Below are 16151 nucleotides of genomic sequence, written 5' to 3'. Positions count from 1 at the left end.
ACATTTCAATACACAAAAAACATTATTGTAATAACTGAAAATGCCATTAAAAATCTGTGTATAGAATGACGTAGCACAAGGTGCCAAAAAAGCACGGGCACAAAAGACCACATTTTCCTCCCAGTTATGGCCATTGCAGTGAAGGTTTAGTTTTCAAGGTCTCGCTGTGAGGCTATCTTCATAGGCCATGTGTTATAATACTCAGAGTGCATTTTTAACTACAAGAATTCCGGGCAGGTGGCTGCTCTAAATTCCCAGATCGATGATACACACTACACAATTAGAAGCTGTGAAAGAAACCTTCTGTACTCTCACAGCATCTGAATAGGGGACACTGCCATCTAGTGGACAATATTTATACTGCACAGAATATCCCCCTATTATGAATTAAAGTGCTTCCAAAGTTGTCAGAGCAAGAACATCGTCTAGCACTATATCTCCTCTGTAACTCTAACCTGGTAACCATAAAAAAAAAAAAAATTAAAGCGTCGCCTATGGAGATTTTTAGGTACCGTAGTTTGTTGCCATTCCACGAATGCGTGCAATTTTAAAGTGTGACATGTTTGGTATCTATTTACTCAGCGTAACATCATCTTTCACATTATACAAAAAAAAATTGGCTAACTTTACTGTTTTTTTTTTTTTAATTCATGAAAGTGTCCCTTTTCCCAAAAAGTTGCGTTTAAAACACTGCTGCACAAATATCATGTGACATAAAATATTGCAACAATCGCCATTTTATTCTCTAGATTCTCTGCTAAAAATATATATATAATGCTTGGGGGTGCTGAGCAGGGGCGGATCCAGAGTCTAGTCTCGGGAGGGGCACTGCCAGAAAATACGTTTTTTTTTTGCGGGCAATTTATCGGGGACATGGCTGGTGCTAGCGTTTCAATCATGACGGCACCATGGTTAATATGGTGTCAGGATGTTGGAAGCGCATTATTTTTATTATTACATTGTTATATAGAATGTTATATAAAATGAAATGGTTCAACTCACCATAATGCAGAATCAGTGAGAGCCCAGAGTGTGTCACCTGCCACCAGTTGCAGATCGTCATTTGCCATGCCACACGTTGCGGACTGTCACTTGCCACGCCACCTGCCACCAGATGCGGATTGTCACTTGCCACGTCACCTGCCACACGTTGCAGATTGTCACTTGCCACCAGATACGGATTTCCATGTCACCTGCCACACATTGCGGACTGTCACTTGCCACGTTACCTGTCACACGTTGCAGATTGTCACTTGGCACGTCACCTGCCACACGTTGCAGATTGTCACTTGCCACACCATCTGCCACCAGATACAGATTTCCACGTCACCTGCCACATGTTGCGGACTGTCACTTGCCACGTCACCTGCCACATGTTGCAGATTGTCACTTGCCATGTCACCTGCCACACTTTGCAGATTGTCACTTGCCACGTCATCTGCCACCAGATACGGATTGCCACTTGCCATGTCACCTGCCACACATTGCAGACTGCCACATCATCTGCCACATGTTGCAGATTGTCACTTTCCACGTCATCTGCCACCAGATACGGATTTCCACATCACCTGCCACACATTGCGGACTGTCACTTGCCACGTTACCTGCCACATGTTGCAGATTGCCACGTCACCTGCTACACGTTGCGGATTGTCACTTGCCACGTCACCTGCCACCAGATACAGATTGCCACTTGCCATGTCACCTGTCATTTGTTGCCAATTGTCACTTGCCACGTCACTTCCCTGCTGTCGGGGCGGAGGGAGTGATTGTGATGAGTATGGACAAGATGGAGGGATGAGGTGATGCAGGTAGGAGGGGCCAGCACACTCAACAAACTCAGGGGCGGACGCATAAAGGGAAGATTGCTGGCGCTCTGCCTCTGTCACACAGTGCCCCTATAGTGTCATATTTTGCTCCCCATCACAGAATGCTCCGGAAGTGATGTTGCAGCCAGAAATTTAGCACTGCGCATGCACGATGCGTTCCAAACACTTGCGCCATGCGTTTCAAATGATTTGCAACAATGCAGACCAGTGAAACAGTCAGATAATGTCAGAGAAGTGAGGGGAGGTAATCCCCTCCCTGAGCCACAGTTACCTGCTCTCTCTTTGCCGCTCTGTCTAAAGTTAATGTCACGATTACCTCCCCTCACTTCCGTGACATTATCTGACGGTTTCACTGACCTACATTGTCGGAAACCCTCTGAAACGCATGTGCAAGCATTTGGAACGCATCGCGCATGCGCAGTGCTAAATTTCTGGCCGCAACGTCACTTCGGGAGCATTCTATGATGGGGAGCAAAATATGACACTACACCGCTCCTCCAGGCAGCTCCTGTCACGTGACGTCGGCTCTGAGTCTGAGACTCCGAGTCTGACGTGAGTCACGTGACTGTCTCAATGACATCACTCGTTGCTAGACGCCAGGCGGGCAGGCGCTAGCAACGAGTGCAGGGTTGCCAAGCCAACGGCTCAGCTCCACCCACCTCCTAGCTCCTCCTGGTCCAGTCCCGCTGTGTAATACACCAGAGTCTCTCTCTCTCTCTGCGCCGCTGATCGCTGATGAGACAGAGAGAGAGACTTGGGCATAGCAGCGCTGCAGCCTGCAAGTCAGTCGGTGACAGTGTGATATTTTCGGGGGGGGCAATTGTCCTGTTGCCCCCCCCCCTGGATCCGCCCCTGGTGCTGAGTAATTTTCTAGCAAAAAATTACGAAATTTTAACTTGTAAACACCAAATGTCAGAAATGGGCTTAGTCATGAAAGGGTTAAACAAATCCTTACATACATTTCCAGTGACAGCGTGCCCTGAGGCTTTGCATCTTAACCTGCCACACAAACAGCCTCAGAGCATCTGAACTGACAATGCACCAAGTTATGACAGGTTTATGCATTTTAAATACAGATGCATTTTGAATCTTGAGGATGGACATGTAGAATGCAGAATGAAAGAGTTAAAGTGGACCTTTATTCAGAAAATTAAGTTCTGCTAGATCACTTCAGGCTGGCCCCTTTTGCAGGTATAGCTATGTAAAACATAAAAAAAATCCAGTAATACACTGTCTCACCGTGTTCTGCACATGCTCAGTTGCTCTTCATTTTAGGCACTGCTGAGTTTGTAGAGGCCGATCTGCTGACAGCCTTAAAGTGGAATTAAACCCTCTTATTCTTCACAACCAAGAAAGCTGCTTCTGTTTGAACTGCAACTGCCATGGTGCTGCACATGTGATCAGTTAGAACAACAGCCATTTGATGGTTTGACAGTTTGGTTGAGGACACAATCAAGTCATTTTTTTTTTTAAACTGGCAAACCTATGGGTTTAGTTTGGCTTTATGATTTGCAGCTGGGGCTCTGGGCTTCAGCAAAATGACAGCCTCCGGCAAGAAGAAACAGGAGCCATGCTGGAGGCAATTCACAGCACACCCTAATGTTGGTAGCATAATTATTAAACACTTAAGGACCGCCTCATGCCGATGTACGTCGGCAGAATGGCATGGCTGGGCATAATCACGTACCTGTACGTTGCTTTTTAAGTGCCCAGCCATGGGTCAGGAGCGTGCCGCCGGCTCCATGCTCCACAGCTCACCACCATTACTAGTAAAAAAAAAAAATATTAATAAAAATGCTATAAAACTATCCCCTATTTTGTAAACGCTATAACTTTTGTGCAAACCAAACGATAATTGCGATTTTTTTTTTTTACCAAAAATTTGTAGAAGAATACGTATCGGCCTTAACTGAGGAAAAAAATGATTTTTTATATATTTTTTGGGGATATTTATTATAGCAAAAAGTAAAAAATAATGCATTTTTTTCAAAATTGTCGCTCTATTTTTGTTTATAGCGCAAAAAATAAAAACCGCAGAGGTGATCAAATACCACCAAAAGAAAGCTCTATTTGTGGGAAAAAAGGGCGCCAATTTTGTTTGGGAGCCACGTCGCAAGACAGCGCAATTGTCAGTTAAATCGACACAGTGCCGAATCGCAAAAAGGGGCTTGGTCCTTTGGCTGCAAATTGGTCTGGGGCTTAAGTGGTTAATGTGGAATGTATGTTCCTTGCTAAAGAACAAGATTTTTTATCAAGTTGTTATGGGTAAAGTTCCAATTTAAGCTGACATTTTCTATAAAAGGTACATGTGATAGAAAGTATGCTCTGCAGTTGGATTCAATTAATATTCGATTTTTCAAATCTGTGTTACAGGCCTTCAGCCTCTTCATGACCAGGGGCGGCTGAAAGCTTTGTAACCAGAGCAAATGTGTTCTATTCACACCATTTGTGTGCGTATTTCACACATTAGCACTTTTTTTTTCATGTATTGATCTATGTGACATTATGGCACTATGAATGAGTTGCTGGGAATTTAAATAATATTTTTTTTTTATGTTCTAGGGGCTAGTTTACACTTGCTTCAAAACATGGCTTCGGACACGCTTAGTTAAAGAGGAAGTAAACCCTGATGAGTTTACTTCCTCTTTGATTCCCTGCAAAGATAAAGCATAATGGACTACTATGCATCACATAGTAGTCCATTATGTGTCACTTACCTGACACAGGAGCCAGCGATGTCACCGCTGTCCCCTGTAGTCCGGAGCATCCATCTTCTCGGTGGGTCTCGCTGCTCCGCCACTGTCATTCGGTGAAGCCGCAATGACGACACTCCCGCGCATGCGCACGGGAGCCGCCACTCGCGGCATATCGCCGTTGACAGCGGCGCGCTCAGTGCGCCTGCACGCCGCTGTCTACGGCACATGCGCCGTAGACAGCGGTGCCTGTCTTTCGGCAAATATCACCTAAACCGTGTAGGTTTAGGAGATATCTCTTGGACCTACAGGTAATCCTTAATCTAGGCTTACCTGTAGGTCAAATTTGTTTGTAAGGGTTTACAACCACTTTAAAGCTCTCTAAACGCCAATCATAGCTCCTGTCACTAAATAAAATGGTTAGCTTACAGTCCTGTTTACACCTTGCTTTTGCTTGGTGATTCAATGAGGCTTTGGTGGGGTTTCAGTGGTACTTCAAGTGAGCTTTGCCATAGACTTCTATGGAGGCTTTGAAGATGCCTTGAAGCACCACTGAAGCTACATGGGGTATCATTTTTGAAGCGAATCCAAAGCAAAGCAAAAGCAGGTGTAAACAGCACTGTAAGCTAGCCATTTTTTTGTGTGACAGAAGCTTTGACTAGTGTTCAGAGAGCTTTAACAAAGCCTTCCGAAGCCTTGTTGAAGCCGAAGCAAGTGTAAATGAGCCCTAAATGTCACTTTTCCTTGTGTACAACAAACAGGCGTACCATTTTACAGGTACTTGAATCAGAAAAGGGCTGGCGACTTGGATGCTCTTGAATAAAAGTCCTTTATTTGGTTACATGGGTACACGGGTAAAGGCTGACGCGTTTCGGCTAAGAAGCCTTCATCAAAAAAAAATTGAGTCCCCGTGTACCCATGTAACCAAATAAAGGACTTTTATTCAAGAGCATCCTAGTCGCCAGCCCTTTTCTTATTCAAGTACTGCATTTTGGGGCCTGAACGTCCTGGCTAGATCACTGGTCCACAGTTCATAGATTACCATATTGGCAGTGGAGCTGGGGTATCATTTTGCTTCTACCATTTTACAGGTAGGTTTAAAGCGGAAGTAAACCCATCACTTTAACAGTTTCAAAAAGCCGTTACATTTCTGGCACATGTTGTGAATGTAACTGTCCCATTGGTTGCACTCTCAACCAAACATCAAATGGCTGGTGACATAACTGATTACATGTGCAGCACCGTGTCAGTTGTAGAATAAACAGAGGCCAAGATGGCAGTTTCCTTGGCTGAAAAGGGTAGGGGGGTTTACTTCCACTTTAAGGCATCCCCTAAGCATGTTATTTAAAGGAATTGAGCATTTTTGAGCACTTTTAATATTTTACTTTAAGTCTTCTTAAAGTGGAACTAAACCCTCCTATCCTTTACAGCCAAGGATGGCATTATTTTAGCCTCTGTTTGATCTGCTTTTGCCATTGGAGGGCTTGAAAGTTTAATAAGCAAACTAGCAAAAATGACAGAAGCTTCCTTCAGATAGATGTCAACGCTTACTGTGGTGGATCACTTTTCATATGGCAGTATAGCAGTGGTTGGCAGACTTTCAGGCGGTGACCCTACTGTATCCTTAACGTCTGTGTTTTGTTTTGTTTTTGCCAACCCCAAGGAGGATTTTGTAGTAAAATCACACCACAAACTTGATCCAAGCTGTTTGGTGAGCTCCCATTGAACACAATGAAAGGCGGTGTTACCTGCCTGTCACACTCTGCAGCCTGAGTTAAAATGCTATAGGCTGTAATGTTAGCATTCAGGTGGACAGCCGGGGGGGGGGGGGGGGGGGGGGGCAAAACCGCTGCTCAGCTGCCCATTTTTACTGAGCCCCACCCCCAGTCTTAGCCTCCCATGTCATAACACCAGAGGCTTGCCTTGAATGTTTTGGTTAAATCAGTGGGTTTAGTTCCACTTCAAAATAGGTGCTCCCTGCCATACAATAGAAGGGTAAAAAGGGAAGCGCCACCTAAGTGCAGTATTAAAATGTATGTTTTAATTACACAACGTATGATTACACTTACAAGTCAACAAAGATAAAAAAAGGCTCAACTGTTATTCAGTGGTCCATGAAGATTTCCTCAATTCCCAATCCGGGTCCCGCCATACAATATACTATGTGCATTCGTACATGTCCAGCCTGAAAGTGCCCAGCTCCCCATGCTCTTTGTTTTACAATACCTTGCTCATTAGATGGATTTCAATGGAGTTCGCATTCGTGTTTGCAGGTTGTTAATTTTTGGATGTTTGTTGAACCCGCTCTCAAATTGAACCTAAGAAGATTTGCTAATCACTAACACTGACCTGTTGAGGCCTAAACAATCATATTAAACTCACTCTATAAAAAATGGCATACACTCTGACTAATTAATGAAGACTTAATGAATATACTGTGATAACTATTATCTTTTTATCCATTTTATTGAAAAATTACTCAGGCAATTATAAAATAAACCAATCACATAAATAAAAAGAAGATATTAACCTAACCAGCACAGTGATAGATAAAAAAAAGGAACCTAAATTAAAAGAAAAATACAAGAATTAATGGCAAGGGTATTGGCAGATGGAAATTAAAGTATAACTCTGCACAAAACTTTTTTTTAGCTGGCATAGTAAGGGGTTAGAACATCTGCCAGGCTATTTTTGGTGTCTCTATTTATGTTGAAGATATTCCCCCTCGCTTCCTGTCTTTGGCCTCATGCACGCTGATTTCTTGTAAACGTTTATCCTGACATGAGAAAATCAGCATTATAAACTTACTTACGCTGCATTTTTTCAAAACAGTTTAGGTAAGTTTAGCAGTGTTTTGAGTTTTGGCGTTTTCTTTTTTCATTGGCCAGAATTTTCATTTATTCTGGCCATTGAAATAAAGTGCTAAACTTGCCTAGTGTGGTCAAAATTGCCTCTCCTGGATGTGATTTTAGGGCATTCAGAAAGCATCCTCTAAACTCCCCTACTACTAAACTGTTAAAAATGCCCACGTGTGCATGGACACATATAATGACATTAGGGGAGTTTAAGGGGAGAAAAAAAAAACATCTAAATTCACCAAAAAAATCCTTCCCGGTTGTCTATAGATTGACTTCTGTACTAGCCCATACATAGACTGACATTCGGCCAGTCCCTGCTTAACCAGTTGAAATTTTGATCCATGTATGGCTATGTAAGTAGGTACTATCCACACTCAGTACCTAAAAAACAAAAACTATTTGGGCTGGAGTTTACTTTCGTTTTTTAATGCAGAAAAATATATTGTGTGTGGAAAAGGATTAACATATAATTTACAATTTATTAATTAGTGTCGCATCAATACACAGGATCAGTTCTTCTTTTTGTCCAGCAAATACCCGAATTTTTCCAATAGTTGTGCCCTGAAAATCAGAATAAGAAAACTTTTAATAGCAGGAAAAAAAATAGTTATGCTGACAAACATACATATACCAGTGAGCTTTTTTCTATCTTGCTGCCTCCCTTATTTAGGAGTGTATGTCCAGTGATAGCATGCCTTGTCACTCCATGGATAATGTACATTGTAGATTTGTGGATGGTATACAATGAGCATTGTTGCTTCGTGTGTGGTCCACAATAAGCATTGCTGTTGTGGATGGTGTACAGTGAGGATTGTCCCTCTGTGGATGGTGTACAATCATTGTTGCTCTATAGACTGTCACAAAAAGCATTTTTGCTCTAAGCATGCTGCACAAATACTATTATTTATATAGCACCATTTGTTTATGCAGCGCTTTACATACAGTACATATATATTGTACACTCACAGCAGTCTCTGCCCTCAAGGAGCTTACAATCCAAAGTCCCTAACTCATACATACACATTGAGCCAATTAAGACAGGAGTTTATGAACCTACTAGCATGTCTTTGGCATGTGCAAGGAAACCAGAGTACCCAGAGGAAACCCACGCAGGCACAGGGAGAACAGGCAAACTTTGCACAGGTGGTGCCATGGTTGGGATTCGAACCAACAACCCAAGTGCTGCTAGGCAGAAATGCTGACCACTTAGTTAGCTACAGTGCTGCCCCATAATGAGCTTTGTCGTTCTGTGGATGGTGCACAATTGTGTGTATCACTCTGTGGGTGGCTTGAATGATTATTGTTGCATAATGTATGTCATACGATGAGCATTGTTGTGGATGGTTACACCAGGGGTAGACAACCTCGGTCCTCCAGCTGTTTTGAAACTACAAGTCCCATGAGACATTGCAAGACACTGACAATCACAGGCATGACTCCTAGAGGCAGTAGCATGATGGGATTTGTAGTTTCACCGCAGCTGGAGGACTGAGGTTGCCTACCCCTGGAGTACAGTGAACACTGTCATACTTCGGATGGTGTACAATGAGCATTGTGTGGATGGCATGCATGAGCATTGTTGCTTAATGCATGGTGTACAATGAGCATTGTTGCTCTGTGGATGTGTACAATGAGCTTTGATACCCTGTGGATGGTGTACAGTGAACACTGCTCTGTGTGTAGTGTACAATTGGTATTGTTGCAGATAGTGTAGAAATAGAAATTTTGCTCTGTGGATAGTATACAATGACCATGGTTGTTTTGGATGTAATACACAATAAGTGTTGTAACTTTGTGGACAGTGAAAAATGAGCATTGCCACTATGTGGATGGTGTACAATAAGCATTACCACTACCTCCATAGGCCGCTGAATGGAACGGGTCCCTTGTTCATTCACTTATCTTCCTCAAGAACCTCAGTCCCCTCCAACACACTAGGTTGAATGTATAAACATACACAGACACCAAAATCACTTGACACTCAACAATAATACCTTGTCATAGAAACAGGCATTAAGCAAGTCAGTAAAAGAAAACCTAATATATTGTCAATAAACAAAATTGGTAACAAACAAGTATTAAGTTGAAGCAGCAACAGTAGTAACACCCTAAGCCCTTGTACACACGGTCAGACATTCCGACAACCAAATCTGACGGATTTTTCCGACGGAATTTGTCCGAAACTGGTGTTGCATACACACGGTCGGACAAAGTTGTCGGAAAATCCGATCGTTCGTAACGTGATGGCGTTATTTCGATACGACGGGACTACGTTCAGGCTAGTAGCCAATAGCTTTGGTCTAGGAATTTGATCTGAGCATTCGTGGCACTTTGTTCGATCGGAATTCTCTACAAACGATCGGACAAAGTCCGATCGGATCATGTTGTCAGAAAATTTTATAGCCCAGCTCTAAAACTTTGTCGGTCGGATATTCCGATGGAAACAGTCCGATGGAGCCCGCACACGGTTGGATTATCCGACAACATGGGGACAAGGTGCTTTGGGGTCAGACCCCAAAGCATCCTCCCCATGTTGAGCGCATGTGGCCTGGTATGGTTCAGGAGGGGGAGGCCGCTCTCTCGTCCCCCCCTTTTTTCCTGCGGCCTGCCAGGTTGCGTGTTCGGATAAGGGTCTAGTATGGATTTTGGGGGGACTCCTACGCCATTCTTTTTACATTTTGCCACAGGGTTCCCCTTAAAATCCATACCAGACCTGAAGAGCCTGGTATGGATTTTGGGGGGACCCCCACGCAATTTTATTTTTCCTTTTTAGGTTCGGGGTTCCCCTTAATATTCATTCCAGACCCAAAGGGCCTGGTAATGGACTGGGGGGGGGGGCATGCTGTTTTTTTCAATGAATTTTATCTATATTGCTGAGACCCGACAATTCATTACAGCCACGATCAGTTTTAAATAACTTTTTTCCTTTAGAAATGTCATTTTGCTGTGGTACTGTTCTAAACATGGGAAAAATGCACTACTTTACAGGCATACTATAGACACCCCCCAGGCACAATATTTAAAGGAATATTTCCTTTTTATTGTTTCACTAAAAGCATTAAAAAAATCACTGCTCCCGAAAATACGTCAGTTTTTAAAATATGTTTTGCATTGATACATGTCCCTTGGGGCAGGACCCGGGTTCCCAAACACTTTTAATGACAATAACTTGCATATAAGCCTTTAAAATTAGCACTTTTGATTTTTCATGTTCGTGTATAGACTTTAACGTTGTTCGTGTTTTCTTCCAAATTTTTTGCCTGTTCGGAGGGATGTTTGGCTCATCCTTAGTAGCAATACCACCTTAGGTGCGCAGGTGAGCAGTAATAGAATTTACACTAACAAATACAGTAACTATACTGGCTGAGTGCATTAACCGCTGGCCGATCACCCTATAGCAGATTTACTGCTACAGAGCAGCCATGCTGTGCAGAATCATTTATATACAATATACGTGATTCTGCACTTCTGGGTGGGGGAACGCGCTGCTTTTGCTGTGAATTGTCATCACTTTGGCCGGCACCTGCCGGCATTTGGGCATCCATTGGCCAACACCTGCCGATCATTGGGAAAACACACAGAACAGAGCTCTGCCTGTAAACAAGGCAGATCTCCGTCCTGACGGGGGGGATAACTTTTCTTAGTAAAAGTACCACACATAGTACACACAAACACTGGCTAGGCACACATTTAACCCCTTTATTGCCTTGTTTAACCCCTTCCCAGCCAGTGTCATTATTACAGTGACAGTGAATATTTTTAGCAGTGATCACTGTATTAGTGTCCCTGGTGGCACTTCCCACAAAGTGTCAAAAGTGTCAGTTTCAGAATGTCCGCTGCAATATCACAGTCCCGCTATAAGTCGCTGAACGTCGCCATTACTAGTATAAAATAAATAAATAAAAATGTCAGTATACTGTATATCCCACAGTTTGTAGATACCATAACTTTTGCGCAAACCAATCAATATACGCTTAAAGGGGTTGTAAACCCTAATGTTTTTTCACCTTAATGCATCCTCTGCATTAAGGTGAAAACATTTCTTACATTGACCAGCCCCCCTGTTTTACTCACCTGAGCCTGTTCCTTCACACGGTGGAGACGCACTCTACTTCTCTGCCCGTTGTCTCGGCTCTTGATTGGATAGATTGATAGAAGCTCAGCCATTGGCTCCCATTGCTGTAAACCAAATCCAATGACGCAGGCGTCGGGGGGCGGGGCTGAGTACGACTCGGGAGCACGCCCGCATGGTAACCCCCAGGGAGAGTGCTTCTCCTGGGGAGTTTTCAGATGCGGGGCCCATAGAAGACGTGGTTTAGGACCACTCTGTGCAAAATGAACTGCACAGTGGAGGTAAGTATGGCATGTTTGTTATTTAAAAAAAAAAAAGGAGGGTTTACAACCCCTTTGAGGGATCTTTTTTAACAAAAATATGTAGCAGAATACACATTGGCCTGAATTTATGATTTTTTTTAATTTTATTGGATATGCTATATAGCAGTAGGTAAAAATGATTGCTTTCTTTTTTTTTTCTTTTTTTTCTAAATTGTCTGGCATTTTTTGTTGCAAAATATAAAAAACGCAGTGGTGATCAAATACTACCAAAAGAAAACTATTTGTGTGAAAAAAATTACATACATTTTGTTTGGGTACACCATTGCATGACTGCGCAATTGTCAGTTAAAGTGACGCAGTGCTGTAACGCAAAAACAGCCTAGTCATGAAGGGGGTAAATCTTCCAGAAGTCAAGTGGTTAATCACACTTATGCTAGGCCTAGACTGACTGATATACACTCTTCATGAACAGATTGTATTGACAAAAGAGGGAGAGGGGGGGGGTGATTTAAAGGGGGGGTAGTCCTTTAGATGGTTCTTCTGCTGGCTTCTATTGATTGTGGCCCTTTAAGAAGTGTTGGTGCACTTGTTGGCAGTTCTACAAATAAGCAGGCATTGTACAGTGGTAGGGGTGCAAGGGAAATTACATAAATGTAGTTTCCAAGGGGGAGGTATAGATGCAGAATAGGTAAGACACACATGCCGTGGTGAGGTGATGTACTTATTGTCCTAATAGGAATACATATGATGGCCAATGAGCCCTCTCACCAGTCCTTCACCCATCAATACAGCTGCCCATTTGCTGTAGAAGGGGAGCCCTGCTCTAACTTTCCCTGAGGTGTCTGTGAAGTCTAGCTCTAGGAAGCTGCAGGTGCTCGATCGTTGTACTGCTAGGGCGTCTCTCTCCAAATGGGCCTCCTGTTTAATCTCTCTCCGTCCAGCTTAGCCAAAGACTGACCCTGGGTACAGATGTGCACTCCCCAAGACTGTGACACCAAAAGCCCCAAGATTTCCTGGGCAGTTCAGTAAAAGCCATTTCCCCACTCCCCCTGTTCCTCAGTGCAACCTGAGAACTGTAGTGTATAGAGTCTAATGGCCCAATTATATGGCTGCCGCCTCGAACTACAACTCCCATGATTATCAGCATCCTGCATAGATGCCGGGCTGTCATGACTGCAATAAGATTTTTTCCACTGTGTGGGTGGTGTAAAATTAACACTGTTGCTTTGGGCATGGTGTACTTTGTATGTAAAAAGAAAAGGGGAACAAGTGGGACTTTAAACGAAGCATGTCGATTGAAAATAACAATGTATGAACACATGTGAATAAAATGATTTAGATTTAATTTATAATCAATAGCCACTAGGGGTTGTCCAAGATCGGAATGCATACAATAGTAGTACAGTAATATAAATATGGATATACACTCAATGTATCTTCATAATAGTAATCAGAGAATCTAGAAGTATAGACAAATCAATGGACATACATGGATGCAGTTCATAACAGAAATGCATAAATCAAAAATCATAAAATCACATGAACGAGTGCAAACTCAATAAGACAAAAGTTGATATTATCAAGGATTAAAATAAGCTTAGGTAGGCATCCTTAGTTTGAGAACCCGACGCGTTTCTTGGCTTCTTGCCAGTCATCAGGGGTGGGATGCATGTTTTTACTAAAAAAGCAAATAAATATGACAAATGTTAATATAGGCGGAACCTCAGTTAAATAGAGAAAATATCAAATTGGTCCACTTGATTGATAAAGTGACTTACAAAATAGCCCAAAGATTGGGCAGAACTTCCAGCAATGGGAACTGTTAGAGCTGGGATAAAACCGTCTCATCCGGGGTTGAGGCAGGGTTCAGACCATCCCCCAACAATGTCAGGGGGCAGGCCAGGGGGAACCGAAACAGACATCCTCAACACAGGTCCACTAGGTACTAAATGTATATGTGTGTTACCCAAATCTGCGAAAGAGAAAAAAGAAAAGAAAAGAAGAAAAGTGTGATGGGTCACAAAAAAAAACAAAAAAAAAAAACCCAAAAGCAGGACACTGAGTGTTGGATTGAACGTGTTGAATGAATATAGCTGATGGCTGAAAAGTGTGTGTGAATGAGATATACATGAATGATTGGGAAATAGGATTTTTGCTGGGTATGTTGCAGTCATTTTTTCGGGGTTGCGATGCGCTCAGCTCCCTCCCTACCTCCCTTTGTGGATCACAGGGGGTGGTGGGGTTCGATCTCAGCGCATCGGCGCCATGCATAAAGGGGCCCCTCGAGTGGTGTCAATAGACACTGCAAGATGGGAGTCTATTGTTTGTTTTTGTGTTTTTTTTTTTTTGTTTTTTTTTTTTTTTTTCCTTCTGTCTTTCCACCTGATGCTGCAGCTAAGATGGAGGGGCACCCACTGAGGTATGGATTATCCTCAGCTGTGAGTGTTCCCTCATCTTTTCACAGCTGCAAAAGACATCATGCATGACGCTGGCGGGGATCCGCCCAGAGCCTGGGGTATATGAGCTGGGACAGACAGACAGTTCACTCCTCCACTGTGCTCCACTAGGAAGAGATCACTCCTTAACTCTACATATGGGTAATAGTTCTATGCATGTTTTTTTTTGTTTTTGTTTCGTTTTTCCTCTCTCCTTTTTGCACATACATTGTTTCATTCAGAGCACTGCACAGACTCTTTTACACATTTGAATTGGATGATTGTGTACTTCCCCATCATCCATTCCCACCTATTTAACACACATTTAGTCTTCTCCTATTTCCCAATCATTCATGTATATCTCATTCACACACACTTTTCAGCCATCAGCTATATTCATTCAACACGTTCAATCCAACACTCAGTGTCCTGCTTTTGGGTTTTTTTTTTTTTTTTTTTCTTTTTTTTTTTTTTGTGACCCATCACACTTTTCTTCTTTTCTTTTCTTTTTTCTCTTTCGCAGATTTGGGTAACACACATATACATTTAGTACCTAGTGGACCTGTGTTGAGGATGTCTGTTTCGGTTCCCCCTGGCCTGCCCCCTGACATTGTTGGGGGATGGTCTGAACCCTGCCTCAACCCCGGATGAGACGGTTTTATCCCAGCTCTAACAGTTCCCATTGCTGGAAGTTCTGCCCAATCTTTGGGCTATTTTGTAAGTCACTTTATCAATCAAGTGGACCAATTTGATATTTTCTCTATTTAACTGAGGTTCCGCCTATATTAACATTTGTCATATTTATTTGCTTTTTTAGTAAAAACATGCATCCCACCCCTGATGACTGGCAAGAAGCCAAGAAACGCGTCGGGTTCTCAAACTAAGGATGCCTACCTAAGCTTATTTTAATCCTTGATAATATCAACTTTTGTCTTATTGAGTTTGCACTCGTTCATGTGATTTTATGATTTTTGATTTATGCATTTCTGTTATGAACTGCATCCATGTATGTCCATTGATTTGTCTATACTTCTAGATTCTCTGATTACTATTATGAAGATACATTGAGTGTATATCCATATTTATATTACTGTACTACTATTGTATGCATTCCGATCTTGGACAACCCCTAGTGGCTATTGATTATAAATTAAATCTAAATCATTTTATTCACATGTGTTCATACATTGTTATTTTCAATCGACATGCTTCGTTTAAAGTCCCACTTGTTCCCCTTTTCTTTTTACATATATGTACCCGGGATGGAAGCATGCCATTGCTACTTGGTACTGCAGCAGGTCACTTATCTTTTAAACTATATAATTTGGGTGGAAGACACCTGCTCCTTTGGTGACCATGCTGCACAATTACTCATTATCCTTATCCTTAGTTAATATTCGTCTGTATGTATATCCCTATTCATTTATAATCCCAGTTTCGGGTTTATAAACCTGCGGTTTGAAATTATTTATATATGTGTTTCCATCAGTTATTGAGTACTTTTTTAATATTATTTTTTCCAGTTTTTGTTTTTCCTGGAATTTATTTATCAATCAATTGAACATATGGGCTGTTTTTGCTGGGTATGTTGCAGTCATTTTTTCGGGGTTGCGATGCGCTCAGCTCCCTCCCTACCTCCCTTTGTGGATCACAGGGGGTGGTGGGGTTCGATCTCAGCGCATCGGCGCCATGCATAAAGGGGCCCCTCGAGTGGTGTCAATAGACACTGCAAGGTGGGAGTCTATTGTTTGTTTTTGTGTTTTTTTTGTTTTTGTTTTTTTTTTTTTTTTTTTTTTCCTTCTGTCTTTCCACCTGATGCTGCAGCTAAGATGGAGGGGCACCCACTGAGGTATGGATTATCCTCAGCTGTGAGTGTTCCCTCATCTTTTCACAGCTGCAAAAGACATCATGCATGACGCTGGCGGGGATCCGCCCAGAGCCTGGGGTATATGAGCTGGGACAGACAGACAGTTCACTCCTCCACTGTGCTCCACTAGGAAG

At 42.5% G+C, this 16151-nt stretch overlaps 1 protein-coding gene and 2 long non-coding RNA genes across 4 annotated transcripts in view; 1 reads left to right on the top strand and 2 right to left on the bottom strand.

Moving 5' to 3' along the window:
- Positions 1–6541: 6541 nt before the first annotated feature.
- Positions 6542–16151, bottom strand: part of LY96 (lymphocyte antigen 96) — a 46801-nt gene continuing 37191 nt past the window's right edge. For both annotated transcript variants that reach the window (XM_077492885.1, XM_077492884.1), the window contains one exon: positions 6542–7941. In XM_077492885.1, coding sequence (XP_077349011.1) covers positions 7877–7941 — 65 coding nt within the window. In that variant the 3' untranslated portion in view covers positions 6542–7876. The remainder of the gene's footprint in view (positions 7942–16151) is intronic.
- LOC143997322 (uncharacterized) lies at positions 13038–13726 on the bottom strand. The gene is made up of 2 exons (XR_013277672.1): positions 13494–13726; positions 13038–13393 (listed from the first exon to the last, which is right to left on the bottom strand). It is a non-coding gene; the product is annotated as an uncharacterized LOC143997322 (long non-coding RNA).
- Positions 14596–15323, top strand: LOC143997317 (uncharacterized). Its single transcript, XR_013277670.1, has 2 exons — positions 14596–14867; positions 14968–15323. It is a non-coding gene; the product is annotated as an uncharacterized LOC143997317 (long non-coding RNA).

The sequence above is a fragment of the Lithobates pipiens genome, unplaced genomic scaffold (assembly GCF_037356315.1).
Source record: "Lithobates pipiens isolate NorthernLeopardFrog02 unplaced genomic scaffold, aLitPip1_a1.2 Scaffold_19, whole genome shotgun sequence".
Lineage (NCBI taxonomy): Eukaryota > Metazoa > Chordata > Amphibia > Anura > Ranidae > Lithobates > Lithobates pipiens.
This window is presented reverse-complemented; position numbering and strand designations above follow the sequence as displayed.